General features: G+C 41.8%; 1 protein-coding gene across 5 annotated transcripts in view; it reads left to right on the plus strand.

Annotated features, from left to right (window-relative positions):
* The window catches only part of PDIA5 (protein disulfide isomerase family A member 5), a 94,905-nt gene that overhangs the window by 34,433 nt on the left and 36,819 nt on the right, over positions 1-23,653 (plus strand). For all 5 annotated transcript variants that reach the window (XM_085552316.1, XM_085552317.1, XM_032445970.2 and 2 more), the window contains 4 exons: positions 930-997; positions 5,234-5,325; positions 5,429-5,500; positions 10,301-10,437. In XM_085552316.1, coding sequence (XP_085408442.1) covers positions 930-997; positions 5,234-5,325; positions 5,429-5,500; positions 10,301-10,437 — 369 coding nt within the window. The remainder of the gene's footprint in view (positions 1-929; positions 998-5,233; positions 5,326-5,428; positions 5,501-10,300; positions 10,438-23,653) is intronic.

A 23,653-nucleotide genomic window follows, 5' to 3' on the forward strand; every position in this document is an offset into this window, starting at 1 on the left:
AAAGGGTGTTCCTTCCAGGTGCACTGATGTGATTCTAAACCAGGGTTTGCAAAATCTTCCTTTATGGAAGTTATTTTCAAGACTGATCTCTCTTCACCAGAAAGAAAGAGTTGACAACTGTCCCGTGGCAGACCAAGAGTCTCTACAATAAATGTGTGAAGTGCATGGCTGCAGCTTGCTTTGTTTCACGCTCTTTCCCTTCTCTTGGTTTCCAGTGTGCATGTGCATATTTTACTTGGCAAGGGTGAAACCTGCTGCTTACAAGGTGATTTATTGCTAATCTGCTTAGCACTCAAGAGCGTCATCAAAATGCTCTTAGTGTACTCCAGCTACACGATAGTCTTCCTTCCTTGCTCACTGTTTCTCTTCGTCAGCACATAAAGTTCTTGCATCTTACAGGGGCTGTTGCTTCTCCTGTGTTATCATCATCTCTGTTAACAGAGCACAACTGAACTTTTAAAGTCTGTTTAATGTGTTTATGAAGTGTCTTAAATCAGTTGCGAAGACTTTAAACTGAGGTGAATCTGAAGTATATCCCCATCCCCCCACTGGTAAAAGAACAGTTCTTACTTTCCTAGTCACTAGAGTGCCTGTTCAAAATGCATGAAGCTTTTCGTTTGACTTGATGAGTAAAACATCTTTCATCCTGCATTCCAGTATGGTCTCAGCCTCGAGCCTGAAGAATGTAGATGGTGTTGCTCATTCCAAAACAGGGATGAGAAATGAATAACGTGAAAAACTTTCGTTTAACATATAGCATATAAAAAGGAACAGTGTCCTTAGAAAATAATAATCTAATAATTAGTGGAGAAAAGTAAGGATTTTATGCATATATAAGAAATGTGTAGTTAGTATGTTCTAGGGCGTAGAAGAACCCGAATGGAGTTGTTGACATATTACTTACATTATTTCTATTTTTTTTTAATCAGGGTGTGGTGTTTGTAAGAGAATGATGCCATCTTTTCAGCAGGCAGCCACAGAACTGAAGGGAAAATATGTAAGTGAGAAGATAAATTTTATATGAAATACAGAAACTCCTTTTTAGATACTTCTTTTTTTGAGCATTTAAAACCACAGGGATTGAGTGAAGTGGGGAATTTTTAATTGGGCCAAAACAAAGCCAGAGATGAATGTTGTTGTTCCAGATCCACTCAGGATTCTCTCTTGTTGTTTTTTTTTTTTTTTTTTTTTTTTTTTTTAATTTATATTAAAACTTTGAAGAATGAGATGTTAACTCACTTGCCATTTATATCTGGTGTGGATTCTGCCAGGGAAAAATAGATTCTTACACTGTGTAGTTGATCTGGCTCCTAACTGGTGAGTCTGTGGGCTTCCTCAGCTTGTTTTGGTAAGGATAAGTAAATGTTTGCCATATTGGATTTGATTAGCTTTTTGGCTTGGTGTTTCATAGAGGACTCAAGGATGGATGTCTTTATAGTAATCGTTAATCAACTTGTTCAGTGGAGAGTCAGTGTCATGGGATGGGTATTACCCTTTGTTAGCTTGATTGTTCTCCTAGCAAGTGAGCTTAAGCATAAGTCTTCGTTTTACTATAGCTTTGTTAATGAAGTTAGCATTTATGTTGGGCTGAAATGAAAACAAAATTTGATTCTAATAAAATTATTTGACAGCAATCACAATAACTTAGTTACCTGTTTGTACTAATAAGGCATATCGAGTGCTGAGCAAGTTGAAAATGCTTGTTAAGATCTCATGCTTTGTGCATGTTTTGTGTAATACTCATAATACTGAAGTGGCACAGAAATGAGCTTATAGTAAGTTCCATAGGTTGGGCTGGATCTGGTATGATCCTACCCATTGAACCAGGAGGGGCAGCATATGATGGGGAAGAAATGAAGCACCACGGTGCATTGCTAGAGAGGCTCAGGTCAGCGCATCTCATAAGCACTGAGAGTGCTCACGCTTCTTTCAGCTGGTTGTTTTTCAAGTGTTTTCTTTAAATCCTTGCTTGCTTAGGGCTAAAAGCAGTAGGAGTTGTTTAGATTTATTTAGGATGTATTTTCTAGCATGCTTCCATCCAACCAGGCAGCATTCAGATTCCCTCTCCCCTTGGAGGAGGGTGTGCTGCTTACTGTGGAAAGGTGCTCCCATCCTGCATGGCAGGTCCATCGTGAGGTGTGGGAGGACAGGAATTAGGAGCATAAACAACTACACAGATAATGTCAGAAAGAAAGCATGCTACAAAACACTGCGTCTTTCTGCAGTTATCCTTTGTCTTGTCCACATATCATTCTGTTTTTATTAAATGCAGACCAGAGAATTTTAACTCCAGATCTCTTCTAGTTTTTTCTTCCTCTCTTGGAAATAGTTTCAATAGATCTGGGCTAATGCTGCACAGGTCAGAGGTGCTTTTGGTTTTCAGGTGGTTTTAGTGCAGGATCAGGGAAAAGCCTGGTTATGCCTCTGCCACCAGTGTCTTTCACAAGTATTGGTTCATCTGCATCTGATCTAATTAGGTTCCTGAATGGGATGTGTACACAATTTGTCACTTCTAAATTCTGCTGTGCTGTAGCCATCATATAAATTGTCTGTGTGTTGCCCGTAAGTGGTGTTGACCTCCAGATCAGTCTCTGCTGGGAAGTTTATGATTGGTTTGGATAGAATGAAGTTTTGGCCTTTTAATCAGACCTGTCATTAGCTGTCAGAATGTGCGAGGCTTAAAAGTGATTGTTATCACTAGATAGCAGGAAAATGAAATACTGTGTTACCTATTTCAAAGGTCCTAAAAATGAAAAAGTGAACTGCGTCTGCTGTGGGTTGTTACATTCTTTTGAGACAAGGCCTTTTATGTTCCAATACTTCTGCTAAAAAGGAAGGCCAGATAGCGCATTCAGTATTATGTTTAGAGTTTGCAATTTCTTTCTGCACCAGAAAAGAGTAGTTCCAAGTGAGATGAAGATGGCTTATTTTATCCTCAGCATAAAAGGTTCCCATGATTTGTGGCAGGTGGGCTCTGGTGAGTGTGTGTTACTGATGCACTGTGGCCCAAATGCAGGGAGGAAACTGGTGGTTAGCAAAGAACTTCATCTGCCTAATTTCTGTTGACTTCATGAGTGCTCCAGAGGGCTTTACCTAGTAAAGAGATGATTGAGTGTGTACTTAAGTGCTTTCTTCTGGTTCTTGTCTTTTTTTTGTAAAAACTGGAGACTTTAGAAGCTCCTACTCTTATATCAGAAGTCAAAGGCAGCCTTTGTTTAATATGTTCATTAAATGTGGCTCTAGGAGGGCTTCAAGTGGTGGTGTGAGAGACCAAATCTGAAGCTACCCTTTTGAAAGGAGTTTTAAGCAAAGTGTGGATGTTGCAGGAGAACAGGAATAGTCAGAATCCTGTATGACATGACCAGCTACGGATTTAGATTAGAGATAGCTTCCTTGGAAACAGATGAAGTGTTGAAATATGTCAGGTGTCACTGCAGAATGAAAGGAATAAATTGATCTCATGTTTGCTATGGACATTGCAAGAGCTAATAAACTTCAATTACAGTTAGGGTCTTTCAGTTGTTTGCTAAAAGCAAATTAGCTAAACATTAAGCAGGAGAAATTTAAATATAGAGGGAGGATCCAGAATTTGGATAGAAAGTGTGCTCATGGCCCCTGCCGGATTTGGTGGTACACAATTATGTGATTATAGGCCATGTAAAGCAGTAACTTTCATCATTAAAAATTAATCCCATTGTAATGGGCTTCTGTCCAGTTATGTTTTAAATGATATATGACCACCAGTATGAATCCAGGTTCTTGCCTCTTATCAGTCACCAGTCTGGCTGCTGGACACCGTTCAGTTGATTCTGTTGAATTTCCCTGTCCTCAAGAGGTGGCACACGGAATAGAGGAGACAGAGAATTGATTCTTGGTATCTTAAATGAATTAAGGCAATCTGGTTTTTAGAATTACATGGAAAATTCAAAGAGACTGGACCAACTGGAATAGATCTTATTTCTGTACTCCTCTCAGTTAGATTTCCTTTCACCTTTCTCAGGATAGGTGAGAGAAAACAGCACCTTCTTCTGACTTTCCATCTCACGCTTGGAAAAGGTTGACCTTCAAACAGGGTTTGTGTTCTTATAGATTTATTTCATGCTGGCTCTGAGCACATTTGGTTGGGCTATGCAGTTTGCTGCATCAGGAACCTGGTATTAAATTCTGATGTGGTATTTCAGCTGGAAGGAGAAAATCCTGTTTTTGGAGGGGTAAGAGGAGTTTGGATTAAAACCCTGCTGCCTGAAATGATTTAAGCTGTCAGTGCCATTAAAACTAAGCTAATCTTGAGGTTGTATCTCAGCAACTGGCTGGCTGGAAGTTTGGCTGCAGAACAACCTCATTGTGAAACTTGCACCAATGGAAAATCAGAATTAGTACCATCCTCAGATTTTCAGGTCAAAAATCTGAAAGGCAGTTTGATAGGGCATACAAGCTCTGAACCTGAAGCTTGGGGTTGACTACTGGGTTGGAGGGTGGCTTAGAGCCTGAAGAAAGGGAAGAGAGACTCTGTGTTTCACTTAGTCTGTAAAGTTGCTCTGCTTCCATACCTACCTTCAAGTATCTGTAAGACAAGGCTATTTCAGCTGTCACTGCACCCTACCAGTGACATGTATTTAAAGTAGCATGTGGTATTTCCAGGGCTTGCGGAGCATGTTTTACTTATACAGTGAAGTTATACCTATTCTTCTCCATTGCCATTCAGTAAGCAGTTTTAAACTGGGATAAAGCCAGTGTTTGGTCAGGTGTCATCTTCTGGACATGAGTTGAGATTGTAGAATTGTTGCTGGAGTGGAAACCAGAGAAATGTGGTGGAACTTGTGTCCTGGTTAATGTTTGGGTGTGAACCAAACTGTGTATTTGCAGAAGAGGGAAAAGATCTAGTTAGAGTTGCAACCTAAAATACAAATACACAGGGAGAGAACAAGTAGTGAGATTGAGAGAATTTCCTTTTGGTGATTCTGGTAGCAGGTGAATAGAAGGAAATGGAGATTCTGCAAGAAATATAAATAGGTGTCAAGCTGAATGGTGTGTGTTTTCTATGGGCTAGGCTTAAATATTTCTCTGTCTTCCGTTGGTCAAAATTGGAAACACTTCATTGCCTTTATGAAGTTCCTCTTGTTTTATAACCAATATGAATGAAATCAGAATCTGCCTAGAGCTTGCTTGTTTGTGCTTCATGATGTTACTACCGCATTATAGGAATCAATATAATTGTGTTCTGTTTTTTCAGGTTCTTGCAGGAATGAACATTTACTCTGCTGAATTTGAAAGGATAAAGGAAGAATACAATGTCCGTGGATATCCTACAATCTGCTATTTTGAGTCAGTTATATTTTGCTACTCTTTTGGAAATCATACACTCAACTATAATTGCATGTTCTTATCTTCAAGGCAAGGACTAAACCTTGTTTTGTTGCTTTAATAGGAAAGGAAAGTTCCTGTTCCACTTTGAGAACTATGGTGCTACTGCGGCAGATATAGCAGAGTGGCTGAAAAAGTAAGGCACTGAACTTCATGCACTCCAACTTTTATGTACTTTTCATTATTTACAGAATGTAATGGTTTAGGATCAGCCATCTCTCCCTCATTCCCTCTGCTCAAAAGAGCAAACAGAACTCCCCTGCTGAGACTGGCTAAACTAGCACAGAGAGATTGCCTAATGTTTGTTTTTCAGCTTGCATGCCTTGCTTTTTACAATTGCATTTCATCTGTAATAGGAGACTGACTGTGGACCAAGATCAATGCAAATGCACAGATCTTGTCTTTGTTAAAAATACCGACTTAAATTTCCAGTGATCTTGGGAGCCTGAACTTAATGTCTCATAAAAGGTCTGACTTTAGTTGTTTTATAAAAAATGTATGTGCCAAGTGTGCAGTTTCTTCTGCCTTCATATGGAGCTTTTAGAGCAACTTGCAGAAACAAGCAGCAGATCAAGGCACCCTGAATCACAAGTCATTTTCACAAAGTTTGTGTTTCCTGTCATGACTTGAGCAATGTTGAAAGTATCTTCTACCTAAAGGCAGCTATTTGCAGTTGTAAATATTCAGGGGGCTGAATGAACATGTGGGAATAGAATTTGAGAGAGGGAGACAGAACAAGTGTGTTTATGTACGCCTTTTTCTAAATGGTTGGTGTTCAGATGGTGCAAATCAGCACATCATTGAAGCTGGTGGAGCAGCTGGAAGGAGCTGAGCTCGTCTAGTGGTAGACAGCTGCCCTTAGCAGGGAGCTTCAGCTTTCTGGCTTTGTAGAATTACGGAGGTTCTCCCTTGTTCCTTGCAGCCAAGAAAATGCTGTTAAAATTAAGCTAGTACAAGAAGTGAAAATGCGGAGAGTGCTGCAAACCATCATGATAATATAGCTTGAGAAAACTGGCTTATGACAAACGTGTTTTACTGCACCAGTGAGACTATGCTAGGGATGTATGAGTAGTTCTGGGTAGCCCAGGGACTTCAGCAGTGGTAGGCTTGTTTGTTTGGGTTGGGGGATCCACAAATGCGGTGACAGCTGCATTCCTGTTAGCATCAGGATGTTCAGTCATTGAAGGCAAGCATTGCCCTGTGGATGATAGAGAGATTTAGCTGCAGTCTTTAAGCTTCTTGTAGTTCATTCAGTCTTTTAGTTATAAATGACCAGGACGGCAACTTCAGCAGTGCTGAGGAGATGCCCATGGAGCAAGGATGTGACTTCATCACCTGTACTGTATTATGCTTTTTAGTTCTGTGAGGGTGTGATTATCTCTTGGCTACCAGATGTGAAACATTAGATGTTTGGGGGTGGGCTTTTTCCTCTGTCTGCATAATATTCAGATAATCCGTGTAATATGAAGTGCTTTTCTATCGGTGTTGTGACAGCGAGTGAACACAGCAAAAGCAAAGCAGAACAGCTGCAAGCTCTTTCCAATGATAATCTCTGCTAACAAGCCACTGTGGGCTTTGGCTGATATTCCAGCAGTCCAGAGCTAAAGACAGCTGTTTGTCCTCACTTAGCGTTCAGTGCATGCTTATTAGTTTCCCCAAAGATGATCTGAGCAGTAGCCTACTTGCCCCTGTTTTGTATAATGAATGCAACTTTTAAGGAAGCTACATTGGGAAATTGTGTATACTTAAATTCTGTTAGTAGTTAATGTTGTAATTAAAACTGTATGCAGGGTAAATCTGCTACGTGCATAATACTGTATTACTCTTGGGAATCCACAGTATAACTACTCAAGTGGAATGGCAAGGGCTTTAGGAAAGCCAAAGATTGTGATTAGGTAGCTGCAGAAGGCGTGTACTTTGTATGTCAGAATAGTGTAATACTCAAATTCTCACCAGATACATCAGGCTAGAATTTAATATCATCACAGTACTGATGTCTTGAACAGTCTTCTTACTTCTGAGTTAGGAATGCCAGCTCTCTTTTCTGAGAACACAACTAAGGCAAAACGAGCAGAGGGTTGTATGCACAGCCACCACAACAAGACCAAACCCAGAATCTAATATGTAGTCTCCAAGCTCCCAGGCTGTCAGGTGTAGTTTTGGGTTTCCCATGCTGTGTCGCTTTGGATGATTCTCTAGTGGTGACTTTGGAGCACAGAGACTGCTGCCAAAATGAAGCTGCTGACCTCAGGAAGAGGCTCTGATAGGGAGCTGCCGGCCAGTTAAGCAGGTGTGCTGAGCAGCAGGAGCACAGTGCTGCCAGTGTCCGTGGCAAGGAAAACCAACTTGTATTCATACTGTGCATGCAGGTGCCCTTATCCATGTGTTCTCAAAAGGGAATCCAGCAGACACTGCTGTGTGAGATGACCTATTTTCTGTGGACATTAGTTACACACTGCAGAAGAGAGAATGTTTTTTTCCTTCTGTCTCCCTTTTGTTTTGCCCTGTAAGCGTTAAGGGTTAAATGCTGAAATCTGTGCTGATTTGGAGCATAGGGCTGTGGAGTGTAACAACAAAGGTTAGAATTGTTTAAACTGTACAAAGGATGCTTTTCATGCACTTCCAGAGCGAGAGCTCTACTGGTTTGAAGGGCCCCAGCACCTTTTTTGTTATTTTGAAGGTACTTCCTTAAGATGAAGTGTCCTAAAGCATCAGCCTAGAGGTCCTTAACCCCTCTTAATCTTCCTAATAGGCACAGACTATTATCTTGTGGAGTTTCAGATGTTCTTATGAGGCACGGAGAGAAACCATCACACTCTCTTACTCCAACACAGCATTATTAATATGAGATGCTATCTTGTACATACCACAATTCTTTTTTAATCTCTCTTTTATCGCTGCATCAGTTTGGATGGTAGTAAAGCCAGACAACTTCTCACTGCCTTCAATAACTGCTTCGTTTTCTTGCTGTTTTTATGGACTTCTCCTGGGTCTTTCCTTAGCGCTAACTACTCAATTAAATCAGGAACTTGTCCTCTGTACTTAATTCAATTAGCTCTTGATAACTCTTCCAAACTTCTGTCATCCTATTTTTGGACTTCAGGCGTTGGATGTGCCTTCTCTCAGTTTTAAATGACATTTTAGATTTTGCTTGTTGTCTCCTCCAGGCCTTGAGGTGCTTCTTACCAGCTCCTGCGTAGGCTTATTAGCATGCACAGCGTTTTAAATTGGTCCATTTGAATAAACATCCTGTGCCCTGCTTTACTGATTCCTTAGTGAAATAGGTCACGCCAGGCCCTGCTGAACATAGCTTTTGTGGTGCTTTGTGGCCGGTGTGTCCATGTTCATCATACTCAGCCAACTCAAACCACCTCCCTTCCCAAATAAATTGTGTCATGATATTTTCTGGAAGGCTTCATTTTTCTACCTGTGGATTATTTCTGTCTCTTGGAGGCTTAGCAACAAGCGCAATGATGCTCTAGTAAGCTTTGTGACACAGCCCCTTCCTCATCACAACCCTATCTGCGCTGTGGCCATTTCTGTTACGAACTCTTGTGGATGGAAACCTACTTCTTTTTCTCTTTGGGCTGCTTGGCCACCTTTGATGTTTGTTTCTCAGTTTGTTGATCCTACAGGCAGCATCAGAGATGTGCAGTTTTGCCTGCATTGCTTAATATTCTTGGATCAGACATACTGCTTACATCAACAGCACTTGCCATCTGAATTTGTGTATCTCTCTACTGCTTTTTTTTAATCAAACTAGGCTTTCAGCCTGGTAATGAGCAAGGCAGAATAAAAGAGTTATCATCCATTTGCCACTCCTTGTTCCAGACAGATAATGTAATAATTCATTTTAATCAAAAATAGTAAATGTGTTCTCACGAGGAATGGGGCCACATCCAGAGCTGTACTTTGCCAAAGAATTTGGGGAATTTTGTGGGATATTTGGAACTCATTACTGTACCTGGCAAGGATAAAGTAGCTTCAAAGTTTCGCTCCAAATGTTCCCGTGCTTGGGTGTACTTTATGAACACTGCTTAAATAAATAAAATGTCAGTTCATGCAGTTTAGTTCACATCTGCCAAATTCTCTTAATAACATACCTTGATAACAGGAAAAATGGAATTGTTCAGTGGGCTTATGAGCAACTTGACTGGTCCAGATGATCTGAGGTTCAGTTTCCAGATTTACCAGCGTGTCTTTGAGCGGTCTCCCTGGCTGCCAGCCATCAAAGATGGTTAAGCTCATGCACAATCATAGGGGAGTCGGTGCAACATGTCACTTATCTTTTAGATTAAGCATGCAGTCTGAGTAGCTTTGCTGAATTAGACCTGTGAAGGCACTGTCAGGAGAGGACAGAACGGTGCTTCCTCAGGTCACAGGGTTGCTCAGGGTAAAACCATGATTTCTTGGGTTAATTCCCTAGTGAATGCTGCATATGGTTCCAGCATTGCAGCTCCTCCTTTCTCTGCTGGCCCTGGTTGTGCTGTCGGTATTCAAGGTGACTGATTTGATTGGCTGTTTCTGCACACTGCTTTTCTCTTTCATTTGCAGTGGCTCCTGTGAACTGCTAAGTGTGAGTGCTGTGAGAAAGGGAGCCTCCTGCTGAGAAGGCTGAAAGAGTAATAGAAAAACGCATCTGATTTTTTTATAATGTAATAACCAGGCAATCTGGTTATCTCTTCGTTCTGTCCCCGTCCATTTCTGATCTGTCCTTCGGAGATGCTTGTGGAGTTTTTCCTCTCTCCTTCAATTCTATCTGAGTTTCAGCATTTATCACTTCTGAGTGGGAGCAATTATGGAAGCTGCTCAGTAGGGTTAGTGTGTCAGACCTCTATGACCATTTACACAAAGGTAGCTCCTTGCAGTCCGACTTGCTAAAACTCCTACTTAGCACCAACAAGCTGCTTTTCAGCTGTGTCTGTTTGTCTTGTAGCCCGCAGGCACCTCAGCCACAGGCTCCGGAGATTCCCTGGGCAGATGAGGAAAATGTAGTTTATCACCTGACCGATGAGGACTTCGACAAGTTTATAAAAGATCATTCATCTGTCCTAGTGATGTTCCATGCACCATGTGAGTTTGCCTTTTCTATTCTGTACTCTGATCCAAATGCTTGCAAACAAAATCAATGATAATTTATTGCATAGGTTTCACAGAGCCATAAAATCAAAGTCCAGGCATTTCTTGTTTGTTGTGATTCTCAAGTGCACAAGGCCTGACGTGTTTGTAAAGTTGCTGATTTCAGGTCTAGGGCAGATATGTGCTGCTGGAAGAGGTACTTTGCAGGCTGAGTCTATCATAATTCAAGAGTGTCATAAAGCTTCAATAGTCTGAGGAATCATCATTTTGTAATATCCCTTTTTCTTTTTATCCCCAATTTTCAGCTTGTCTTCTGTGTTACTTGCTTTAAGGCAGAACTCTGTTTTAGCTACTTGAGATCTGTGAGCTCTGAAGTCCTTGTTTGCAGCCGCAGTTCATTCTCTGGTAATGTAGAGGGTGATGGTCGTTGTGTATTGTGCTGAAGTACACCAATAAGTTATTTAAATTCAGAAAGTCTTTTGAAAACTGATGCAGAGCTGGTAGTGATCTTAATGGCAGCTTGGCTGAGAATGGATGAGGCTAATTTTCTGGTACAAAATGCAACAGGTTGCCCTAAGGTACTGCCCTCCAAGCTTTTCTAGCCACATTGCTCTCCTGTATCATGTATCTTCTGGGCTGATGTGGAGGATTGCATTAATCTGTTTGCTAATGATGCAACTTGCTACATAGCTGGTTCTACCAGTTCTTTGTATCTTTAGTTGAAAGTTCAGGCTCAGATCTGCTGCATTGGATGGTACGTAACTTCTGTCTCCTCTGGCTGCTGGTGCTGCCAGTTGCACTTGGATGAGATGGTCATTTTTTCGGGCACGAACTGGAAGGTTAGTGCTCTGGAGGTGGGCTGCATGCTCACAGCCGAACAACCAAGGGTCCTGGCACAGAGGCTGAAATCCTGCTTCCCTTCAAGTCAGCAGGAGTTAGCACCTGAATGTCTCTTTTGAAGGTCTGCTCATAAGACTCGCTTGGAAAACACAGCATAACGAATTTCCTCTGCCTGATGAAATGTCTGGTGGTTTGATCCACGGAAGCAGGTGACTGCTGTTTTGTCACAGTGTTCATTGGATTGTTTGTAATAATGAAGGCAGGTCTGGAGATTAATGCCCACTCTGAAAACCAAAGCACAAGTAGCAGAACTGATGAGGCGTGCTCTGCTTGGGGGTTCCCCTTCGTTACCCAAATCCTTCCTTCCCTCAGCTTCTGCACACCCCAGTGTGCAAGAGACAGTGCCGGCTGCTGCTCCTCTGGGCCGGGCAGGAATGTAGTGTCTGAGCTTCCCTTCTTTCCCTCTGTGCACAAGGATAAGGGTCCTCTCTGTTTAGCCCCAGATTTTTACGGGAATTTATTAGTGTTTGAAAGCATTGCTGTTTTTCTGAGTTTGTAAAGTGGCAAAGGAGTTCAATAATCTATTTAGGAGGAGGCAGAGGGGAGGGAAGAAATCGAAAGTTGGTCCTGTAAACCTTATTCCTTTAGGAAGTCAGATTAAAAATAAATGAATACCTGCAGCTATGATCTAATTTTGTAGTAAATTCAAGTTAGTTTTTAATCCAAACAGGGCTCTGCTCAGTTTTTATGTTTATTTTGTTAATATCCTTTGTAGCGCGCACACGCACAATGCAGTTTTAGGGATGATGTGACTCGTCTGGGGAGGAGGAGCACTTCCAGCTGAGTGTTCTGTGCTAAGGTGCAGCAGTACTTTGGCGAGCTCTGTATTAAATGCTGAGTGGGGCTGTTGCAGTCTCCTGATAATGTGTTCCAGCTGCTCAGAATTGAACTAAAAAATGTTACTTACCAGAAAACTCAATTTTAAATGAAACTTGAATATTTAGGGCATAAATAAACTCAGTATGTTCTTTTTGTTGAAGTGGTAGTGGTGTGCCTACGTGCAGGGTTCACCTTGTAAGTGTGTAAATGGTCTGTGTTTAGAACAGCCCTCGTGGGCAACCTCAGCAGAGGGTGCAAGGCCTACAAACTAATTAATAACACAGCCATCATAAATAGTTATTATTGTAATTTACTATGATTAAAAAGCTTCTCTCCATACATGTGGACTTTTTCAACATACTGTAAATCCTGTGTTTGTGAGAGGCTCTTTACTAGAGGCAGAATTATTTCATTGATGCTTTAATTACAATTTCATAGTCAGGTGGCCAGCACGTTAATACACTGTAGTGTTAAAAGGTGTGTGGAAAAATGGAAGCTGCAAGTGCTGAAGGTACGCTTGAACCAAATGTATTTATAGTAAATAGCTGTGAACTGCAGAATTAGATGCTGTGATGAATGTGGCCAATTGGGTCTCCATGCCTGTGGCTACTAATGATCACCCTTGAGGACCACGCTATAATGATTCACAATCAATTATGCTCGGTAGCCCAATTAAAAGTGTTGCAGCATTATGTGAAGTGTGGCCTAGTGTGTAACCAAGTTCAGCTAGAGCAGCTATCTGTGAGTTAAACGTATCAGGAATGTTTGCAGAATGCAGCTTGCACCTCTTAATCTCTGCCCTGCACCAGACACCTTTCCTGCAGTGGTGTAGCACAGCCACCAAACAGAAGATGTTCTGCTTTGGGTAGATGCTGCTAGTCCTGAGAATCATGGGTAAGTGCAGGTGGGATGAGTTTGTCCTTTCATTTTGCAGGTCACTTGGGGCACAGGAGGACTTTAAACCTTCTGAAACTTCTTTGTATAGATTTTAAGAGGGTGTTCAGCAAAGCTGAGCATTTAGCAAAGGTCAGCAGCAACTCAAGCAGCCAAGATTCTGAAGGCACATTCCCTCAGCTGCCTTGGAAGAGCAGGAAAGCATTGTTTTACTTCCACCTTGAGAATTATGTTGAAATTTTATAAATGCTGGTAGTAAGCATGTGGCTATCCTGGGTACATCCAGACAACCTGAGAGTTCATTCAGTGTTGCTGCTGATGTCACACATAACTGCTGATGAAGGTGACTGATCTTGCAGACATCCCAAGTGGGTCTTCTGTGTTGCTGCTGTTCATAGAACAAAACTGGGTTATGAGCTGCAATCTGTGATGTAGCACTCTGCAGATGGAGAACAATTAACTGGCCCCTTGCCCTGGAGGTTTTGGAGTTGTTGCTTGGATTGGCCACGTTCAGTAGTAACTGTTTTAAAAGATGTATCACACCAAAGGTGTGCTACAGCTGTACCACAGCATCAAGAAAGGTAGCTCATCACAGCTTTCTGGTAGCAGTGAAAATAAGAACTCCATGTCTGTCTGTGCCTCTTGATATCCGTGCTGTGTGCTGATCAACTTATTTAGATGCCTGAGACGACAGCTGGGTGCTGAGTGTCTCCAAATTTAAGCTACGCTGCCAGTCAAATGTTTCTGAATCTTTAGTGACACAAGGACTCACTGGGACTTAAAACGTTCCTGAACCACTTGAGTGCAAAAGAGCCCTGTTTATTTTCAGTTGTCCCTATCAAACTGCTGAGTCAGATGTTATTTTTAAAATAACACTGCCCAAAATATTTGCCAAATTAGTGCAGCTTGCAGTCTTTCAGACTGGCTTTTGTCAAGTAAAAGAAAAATAATAATAATTTCCTGTTCCATAATTTTTCCGTCTTTGTACCCCAAATCAAGATCTGAATCTTGCACAAAATAACCCCAGCCAAGTTGCTTATAAGTTGATTCAAATGCTACTGAAAGGTGTTTGAAGTCTTGTATTTAAATTAAAGCCAATTCAGCAGTGGGTTCTGAAAGTGTCTGCTCTTCATGCTGCAGAGTTACTTTTCATTGTGTTTTGTTAGCACAAATGACCACTAACATTTTAAAGCATACGTGTTCAGGATACCTTCTGTGGAACCATATCCTGATGTCACCATGAGCTGCAGCCTCCCTGGGGGCGTTCAGTGAGTGCAGATCCCAGTAGCCTTCAGGTCTTGTTGTTGGGTGAGGGTTGGCAGTCTCCTATAGTTGCTCCTTCCTCCTTCTCACACTGTTTGCCAGAACATCTGTGGTGTGATACTGGTGCCAGTAAAGGAGAGGAGAAAAGGTAGTTTGGTCCTACTGTGAGTATGCATTGACTTTTTAAAGAATTAAACTCTTACAGTATTTTTCCTGCAGTATTTCTTCCTTATATAGGAGCTGAAATTCATGTTAAGCCTGCCTTTCACCCAGTCTTCCTTATAGGATGACTACTTAGGCGCTATGTAAGTTATAGCTGCAGAGCGTAAGGTTAGGAAAAACATGGCTGGTGGGATATTGGAGCCGTTGCTGTTTTCTTTCCTTGATAAGGAAGGCAGGCAAAGAACACACAGCTTATTTTTAATTTGCTCTTTGATTTGTTCTTGGAAACCACTTCGGAGATGCAACCATGGCATTACCTCTTATTGCTCCCTTCTAGTAGAAGGGAGGGAAGAATAAATCTTGATAAAAAGCATTACAGTTTTGATGTGTTGTTGAAATGTCTGAGAAATTCCTTTCCTGTCCTTAGATATTTTCTCTCCTTTTACAAACCGGCTTGATAAATTACAGAGTTAGTGTTCTCCAAAGCCAACTATTCAGCTGTGCCTGTTTTTAATTGCGCTGGGAGCTGTTTTATCAATTTAGATTTGGAAAAACAACACTTCACACCCTCCTTCCCTTCCCTCCTCCTTCCCATGCATTAAACTTAAAGGTTTTAAGCTACTTTGGGGACTCATTACTAAGAATGCCAACCAATTAGCCCAGAGCAAGATGAAGGCCTCCAGCTTCAAACCAAACAGCGGACTTGGATCTCTCCCTTACAGAGCACTGGTATTGGTGTCAGTGGGTGTGGGCTTCTTTCTTCCTGCTGCGTGTGGTGAGATTAGGACATGGGAGTCTATTGCTCATTTTATATTTAAAGTAAAGCAAAACCAGAACATGCACACAAAATCAAGCTTGCGTTTTTTAAAACTGAGTTTTACAACTTCAAATAAGTCACCCTTTTAGACCCCCGCTGGTTCCTTATGAAGGTTCCTTATGAAAGGTCTCCATGAAAGCAAGCTACCACTGCGGCTAGTGCTAATTGGTGCAACTATTGGCAGCCTCAGCAGCAAGACCACAAGTTGAAAAGGCTGAGGAATTAATTTATTGTGTAGCCTAAAAAAAAAAAAAAGAATTAAAAAAATAAAGCTCTTCCACCACAGGGTCAGCAGCAGCATAGCATTGGCAGCTTGTAATAAATAACTAACTATAATCTTCTCAAGTTTTTCCATTCTAATTCATAATTCAAAGATGTTTATTTTTCTAAATGTAAACCACTGCAGTTGTACAGATAGAGGGTTAAAGACATGTGGGTTATCCAAATAACAGCACTGAATGTGGAACAGGGGGGAATATCTTCTATTTTTTTATTTAACCTGGCCTTATCTGACATAGGAGTGACTTCTAAGCCAAACTGTTGGCAGTTTCCATTTGTTAGACTCATAGGTGGCTTCCCATGAGTAGCAAAAGTAGGGTCTACACCGGTATCTCTCCACACCTGTTTCCAGGTCTGTAGCTATGAATACTGCTTTGTGTGACAGGGACTTGTTATGCAGCAGAAGTTGAGGAGACCTTATCCAACTGATAAAGCTGTGCTTGTCCATAGGATCATCTAGAAGAAGATCTGTGTGTGTCAAGGTGTTTGCTGTGGGCTTGCTCCTGCTCCTCCTAGAGGAAATACTTTCCTTGTTCTTACAGTAATTAGAAAAAGCTTCAGACAAGAACAGTCTTTGTGGTGGGCCATTAGTTGGTCGTAGCTGTGTTCAGTTTGGTGGTGAAGCAGCACAGATGTCAGGGTGGGCTGGAGAGAGGCTGAGTGCAGTAGTCCCTGGAAGATGGAATTGTTGTGCTGGGACACTGGGATGATGAATGTTGGTCTTGTGAAAGTCTAGATGCTGAGGTGAAGAGATCATCTTCAGTTTCAGTGTAATGTTTCCTGACTCCTTGCATCCTGTAGGTGTTACCTTTTAATGCTGCCTTAATGCATTTTTAATGGCGTATATAATGAACACATTCCCTGGATAAGTGTAAATTGTGCCAACTTTCTGTTCATTGAATGTATGCGCTTAGCTGTCAGGCTCCCTTAACTATTACATTCTTCATAGAAAAGAGGAAAATTTGTGGCTCCTGAATCTGCTTCCACTGAAGTAATCAAATTCTGAGCGTTGTTGGTTTCAGAATGTTGAGGACTGGGACACTCAGACCAGTTTCATCAATATTTAAAACATACAAGTCTACAGTAGGATGGTGCTTGATGTGTGGTGTTTCTGTGTATGTGAATATCACCAAAAGAAATCTTAGGGAGTGCAAGTAGTTCAGTGCAGCGACCTGCCTCATTAAAGTAATTACAGCAATGATTTTCAGTGGAGATTTTAGGAGCACACTTAAACACGAGTTCTTGAAAATGCAGCAAATTGATAAAATGAAGAACCTGACATGGATTATTTTTCTTAATGACCATCCCACCTACATTTCTTGGGGTTTAAACATAAAAAATCAATATGACTTTTAGTGGCACTTAATATGAATAGGAGTGCGGAGAATATAAAAATCCTAGTAACTAGGTTGTGCAGTAAAACTTGATAGAATATCTAATGGAAAGGGCGAGGATGGTAATGACAGACTACATTCTCTTCCGTGTCAGTCTTTTGATATTGCTGCATGCTGTTTGTATAAGAACATTCTTTTTGAAGCAGTTTGTGCTCTTTGAGCAGGGTAAAGTCATAAAGAGGATGATCCAGTGATAGAAAATGATAGCCTTGGCCTGGAGATGTGAAAGTTTGGTTCCTTGCCTTGCTTTGATTTGTACAATTGTGACCCACATTGCTAAACATTTGTGTCTGATATGGAGCAATTCGTTTCTCTGTTAAGGAAGACATTATGAAGGCTATTCCAATCAAGAAAAGATCTTCCTGTAAACATGTGTCAGGTGGAATGAAGGGAACATTTTTGGGGATTCTTTGGGGGTTTGCTGCCCCATTTCCCTCTTTTTCTGCAGCCTTCCTTCTCTCCTAAGAAGTCCTTGTGGTTTAAGTGGGGCTGGGTGTTTCATCCTGTTCTCTCCTTCTCTGGGAGCATTACTTGTCAGAGTGACCTTTTTAAAAAGCTTTAGTAATTTCAGCTGTTCTTTTTGACCAGAGAAAGTCCTTTTTTATGTGTGTGGATTGGATAACTCTATCCTGCAAACTTGACCATAGCATGCTCATAAGCTGTCAGTGCTCTTACATTAAGTTCTAATAGGAGTGAGGCATAATTTATTTTTATAGGTTTACTTTGTTTGCCTTTAATGACCAGTTAGCAGTAAGAATTAGTTATAAGAATTAAGCAACCAGGTTTATTTCTTGTGAAGTAAATTAATTTCCTTGCCTGGATGAGCTTAATTTATTGTGCAGGGTTCTCATTGGGAAGGGGCCTTCAAATATCACAGCCACTTCCATCATTATCAGCAAAGTTTTCATTATCAAATTTATCTTCCTAAATACTTAATCATTTCAGTTCTTATTTTCTTATGGAAGACAGAGCAGGAGCTAACTTTACAGGATGGATAATGGATAAAGAAACCTGCAGTGAAAGATTTCTTGCCTGTCATTTCCTTGTGCCCTTCAGCTGGTGAGTCAGCAAGTGATGCCATCTTTGAGTTGTTAATAAATGAGCCTGTTGCTTTGATATTGGGGCGTTGTGCTGGTGATGAAGGCGTCTTCTGGGCCCTGACCACTTGTGGTTAGTAAGCATTTCAGCACACCACTGCTATGTAGGTGAGTGCATCTCAGCAGGTAACTGCTTTTGCTCTCATTTTGGACAGAAAGTGCATGTTCAGTGCAGTATCCCTTCCTGATATTCGCCTTCATATTTGAAGTAGGTAACTTCTGTAACAGCTAATGTTGACCACTGCTTTAAATTGCATCCTTCAGAATTCAGTGTGTTGGGTTATAATTTCCTGAGGAGGTCTCAATTTTGCATCAGTTTTGCTGTTTTTGTTTTTAATACTAATTGCATCCTAGGCACTTATTTACTTGCTACACTGTTTTCCTGAGCTAGGCAGTCACCACTGTTTTGTCTAACCATGGCTCTTTAGTATCTTCATGGCTTAAGTTGAGGAAATAAAATCTTCCTTAGTGGTATAAGGATGTGAGCCATGCAAATTCTCTCAGTAGAATAGAATTATGTTGATCATCGTGTAATGGAGAAAGGGGGATAATTTGTTGGAAATTAACTAAATATATCCTAACTGAGAAGGAATCCTTCTGGTGGTACTTTATATAAGTTCTCAACAATTTCACCTTCAGGCAGCCGTGCTGCTGTCTCTCTTTCACATTGCAATATAAGATTAATTTTCAACACCTACTCAGGGCCGAGTTCCTCTAAGCTGATGTAGGAAGTGTAATTCCTATCTCCTGATGCCAGCTGATCCACCTTTTCCAAGGGGATGGTAGGAGGCACCATTGTCTCCCAGCACTGACTCCTACAGATTGCACCATATAGCTTTGGCTGAGAGCCTGTGTAAGTGCTGTGTAATCTCCAACAGCTGGAAGCTGAAGCCAGATTTGGAATGGAAATGAGGAACACTGTGAGATTTTTTGTTGTTAGTTCATGTTAAATAAAGACAGCGATTAGCTAAAGGGCTTTGCTGTGCATGTCTCAGTGCTGTGGAAGACAGGAGTATATTCTTCAAGAGTTAACTCCAGGAGCCCAGCTCTGCTGAGGGTCCTTGTAGGGTAGAACACAAAGAGATGACTCAGGGTGAGATGGAGCAGAGATTTTCCTCTGCTCAACTCTTATGGGCCATTGGGGGAGCAGCCTGTAGCTGAAGTTTGCCTTAAAAAGAATATCCACCCTCTCCCCTGAGCCTTTACGTCAGAAGAACGCATACTCCAGCACAGCCACAGTCGAGGCAGGAGCATGCGTTATGCGGGAGGTTATAAGAATTGCATTCCCTTAAGTCCCTGTGTAGGATTGTACAGTATTACTTCCTCCTCTGCCCCAAGCTTACCTCTGCCAGGTGTGCCGCTGGCTGCAGATAGCTCTTCTGCTGGGGCAGGGGGTGGCTTGGATGCAGATGGGGCTCCTGGTGAGGGTATGCCTGGTTATCAATTAATAAGTTATCACTTAATGTGATTTCCCTTATATAATCCAGTGATCTGATTGTCTTTTTAGAGAAAAAAAAACCCTACTATCTTGCACTTAAACTCTCTTGAGCAGATCTGCTGTGCTGTTTCTGTGAGGCTGAGGAAAATAATTAAGATGACCAAGAATTGGATCTCAAATGCTTTCAGCTCTATAGCCAACGTGGTCACATACAGAGTACTAGAGGCTTGGCTGGTTCTGTATACATCCTTTTGTACAGGCAGGATCAGGTAGCTCCCATGCCCTCCTAGAATCTGAGTCTATAGGAATCCCTTGGTGGTGATCCAAGCAGGGCTGATGTTTACCTCAGTGCCAACAGCTCTGCATGTGGGACACCGCACTGACCCAAATTGCTGAAGCATTTCCTTTTCCTTCCATGTTCCTAGTTCCTCCGAGTTCTCGTAGCCTGGGTCACAAGCAGCCAGGCTTTGTGGACTGTGGCAACTGCAAAGTGGATATGGATCCAACCTGTCTTGAAACACATACCTGTGGTTATGGGGGAGAAAAAGCTGCTTCCATCATTGTTTGAACCCTCCCTGCCAAATCTGTGGATGATTTCCCACCAGATGTCTGCAATGCAGACAGCTAAATTATGCAAGGGAATCTGCAGCTGTTGTTCTTGTGCTCTCTGACAGGGGTAGAAGAGCTACAAGCTGTCTCATGTCAAGCCATAGAGTAACTCTGTTTTATTCTGCTTAAGAAATCTTTGCCTGGTAAAAAGACACTTGTGGCAGAAGAGAATCTATTTGTGTTCTCATATAGCTGATGAGAGGGCTGGAGATTCTCTATTCCTTGCTATACCCCCCAGGATTGTTAGCACCTCCCCACCATGTACGTGCTCCCACTTTAATATGCACAAGTACTTAGTGGACATGATGGTGATGGGCTGATGGCTGGACTATAGATGATCCTAGTGGTCTTTTCCAGCCTTAATGATTCTGATCATATGGGTTCAAACATAAAGCAGGGCACACATAAAGACTGGCCATTCTGTGACGTTGAGAGGTGACTGCTGCTCTGGGATTAAGAACAGAAACCAAAGGTATTTCTCCTTGTGTTAAATGCTTAGAAGAGTAAAGGTGTAATGATTTTTTTTTTAGATTTTTTTCTGCAATTGCTGGTAAATATGTGAATGTAGTCTGAACTGCTGTTGACACGGTTGCTGAGAGCAGGGCATGTGTTGTGCTTCAAATTTGTTTTCTCATCAGGTTGATGGAAATATTTTGGTATGCAGCTATAAATGTGTGTGGAGATGGCATGATGTGATAATAGCTGGGACATGATAACAGCACCCAGGCAGTCTGTCTATAGCAGAAATTTAATGATTCTTTAAAATCTTTATTTGCAATTTAATTGGTCTCTAGGGTTCTCCATGCCAGAAATTCCTTATCCCCAGTCTCCTGGATGTTGGCCTTTATCTCTTGCTTGTCACGTACGCTTCTGATCCTCAGCCAGTGTTGTGTTAGTATGCAAGGATTTTTACCAAAACCTAGTGTTTAATTGTATAACTGTAATAACCTGAAAGAAGGAAACAATAAATTACAAAGAAACAGAGTTTTATGTTCTGGGGCCAGCACATGCCGGAGCTTAGCTGAGGATGCTTGGCTGCTTCTCTGCCTGTCCTCTGCAGACAAAACTGTGTGTTAGCAATGGGAGTGTTTGTGTTATTTCCTTCTGTAAATGTCTGCAGCAAATGCACTCTGAACGGTGTCTGCAGCAATGCCAAACAGGCTGCCATAACTGAATACATGTACGTGGGAAAGAAATTGCTTGGTGCATTTCCCTTCGTCGGTGTGGCATACATTAGCATCACTCTGTCCGTGCCTGGTCATCCCTCTTTGCAGGAGCATGGTCACGCTCTGGAAGGACTGAGTGCATGCTAGCTGAGTGCTGCCATGTCATGGAGCTTTGGAGCAAGGTGCCTTGTTTAAATGGAGCTATCCACAGTGGCCTTTGTTCTAGGGATACAGGTGAGCTGTGACAGCTGCACTGGAGGAAGGAACTGTTTATCTGCCAAACTGTGTGATAAATATACAGATAGATTAGAAATAAACTGAGAAAACAGAATTCTTGCTTCATTTAGGCACCTCTTTTAGCCAGTTAGCAAGAGCCTGTCTTGTACCAGAAGTCCTGGCACTGATTTTTGTAAGCTTTACCTTCTTGTCTTGTAACACTCTTCCTCTAGACTTAACCTGCATGCTTTATGCTGTTTGAGCACAGGATGGAGGGAACTCATCCTTTTCTTCTGCAGGAGCAGAATGAAGCTGGGGGAGTCATGGCTGTCACTCTGGTGTTCCCACTAGCCCTGGTCCACAGTAGGACTGACATTGCATGATAAAGATTTGAGGACTTCAGCTTGCATTTAAATGCTTTTAAAGACCCGAACCTGCCTTCTCCTTATGTTATGTGTTTGTTAGGTAGTTCTGAGTGCCCTGATGGAGCTGTAGGTGTCCCTGTTCATGGCAAGGGACTTGGTCTAGCCGGCCTTTGTAGGTACCTTCTAACTCAAACAGCTCTGTGATTATTTTTTTTTAAGTCTGTAGTGCTGTATCTGTGTGATGTCTGTGTAAGAACCCAGAATGCTGTCACTTCATAGTCTGAATATATTTATCCACAATTATATTTACACAAATTTCATATGCTTTGGATTTTTTTGTTTGTTTGTTTGTTTGTTTTTTCTTAATGTACCTGGGCAAAAAGTATACCTGGCTCAGTTCCTTTTTTCTCTGCATAGGTGTGTGAAAATTGAAGTTGTCTGATGCTTTTAGTTGGTCCCATCTACTATTTGTAACTAAGGAATATAACATAGATGATGTGGGGATCCAGTGTCTAGAGCACTATTTGGCCAGGCTGGAGCTAACACAGTGTAACACCTGCCGAGTGAACCCAGCTCTGCAGAAAAATCTTTTCTTTTTTCCCCAAACAAATGATTTGGGCTAATTCAGTGAAGTTCTCAGGTACGTGTGCTGTGATTTGAGCTGCCCCTTACTTAAAGTGAGGAAGAGCACTAAATGAATAAAGTTCCCCACTCTTAAAGGGAGAAATAAATCAATTCAGGCAGGTGTCAGAGGGAGCTGTCAGCCCATTCCAGAAAGCCATATGCCTGCAAGTTGTCTGTGGGTGGCAAATAAATCATTTTGCCAGCCTCTTTTGTGCTCTTACCCAAGACGAGCAGTGCTGAGGCAGTAACTCTTCCTCAGCCTTTTTCAGCCTCTTCCCAAATTTACCTTCGAATCTTTGTGAGGTTTGTGTCTGGGTGTTGTCAGGCATCCCATTAGTAAGAGTCAGAGTGACATGGAGATTCAGTTCTGGCTTGATTCTCTTTTAGACAATGGTGTAAAAATAACCCCAGCCCTTTTTTGCCAGCGTGCCTCAGGAGCTGCTGTTGCTGAAGCTGTCCTGAAACAGATTTCTAGCTGTATTTGCTGTTACAACTTTTGGAGGCTCAGCAGTCTTAACTTTCAAGTGCCTGTTCCAACAATAACAGCTGAGGAAAGACAAGCAGGCAGCGCTGCAACCAAGAACAGAAAGCATGGTGAGGTCTTGCAGGGGTTGCATTATGCCAGGGCAGGCAGCAGCGTGACTGAAGGGACATGCAGTGCACCTGATGGTAGCTCTGCATTAGCAGTCAGCGCACCAAGGCTGTGCATCGATCCTGCTGCTCCACCCTCACGGCTTAGCATCCCCCTGTGTCACAACAGGACTCTTACCTGGTCCTAAAGAGCTCAGTTTGCCTGGAAGCAGCTGTACCAGGTGAAAGCATTTTAATCTGCACCCAGATAGTTTATTTTAAATCTGTTTTTCTCATTCATTCACTCATTTTTCTTTATTATTATGTCAGCATTAAGCAGTGAAGTAACAGCAGAGCTCTCTGGAGAACCTGCACGAGCAAGGAAGCATCATTATCTAGTTTTACAGGCCCAACTTATGTTAAGAACATATGTGGTGGTGTAATTATGCTGACATGATTAAATCAGTGCAAATCCTTGCTAGAGGACACACCATACCAGTGTAAAGCACGGCTTATTATCAGTGCAGTTTAGTTCAAATTACACAACTCTATTAAGCCGTGCTAGCATAAGCCTCTGCTTAAAGTCAGGAAGTCATG

This window comes from Coturnix japonica, chromosome 7 (assembly GCF_054131305.1).
Source record: "Coturnix japonica strain WE chromosome 7, WE-NBRP24, whole genome shotgun sequence".
Taxonomy (NCBI): Eukaryota; Metazoa; Chordata; class Aves; order Galliformes; family Phasianidae; genus Coturnix; species Coturnix japonica.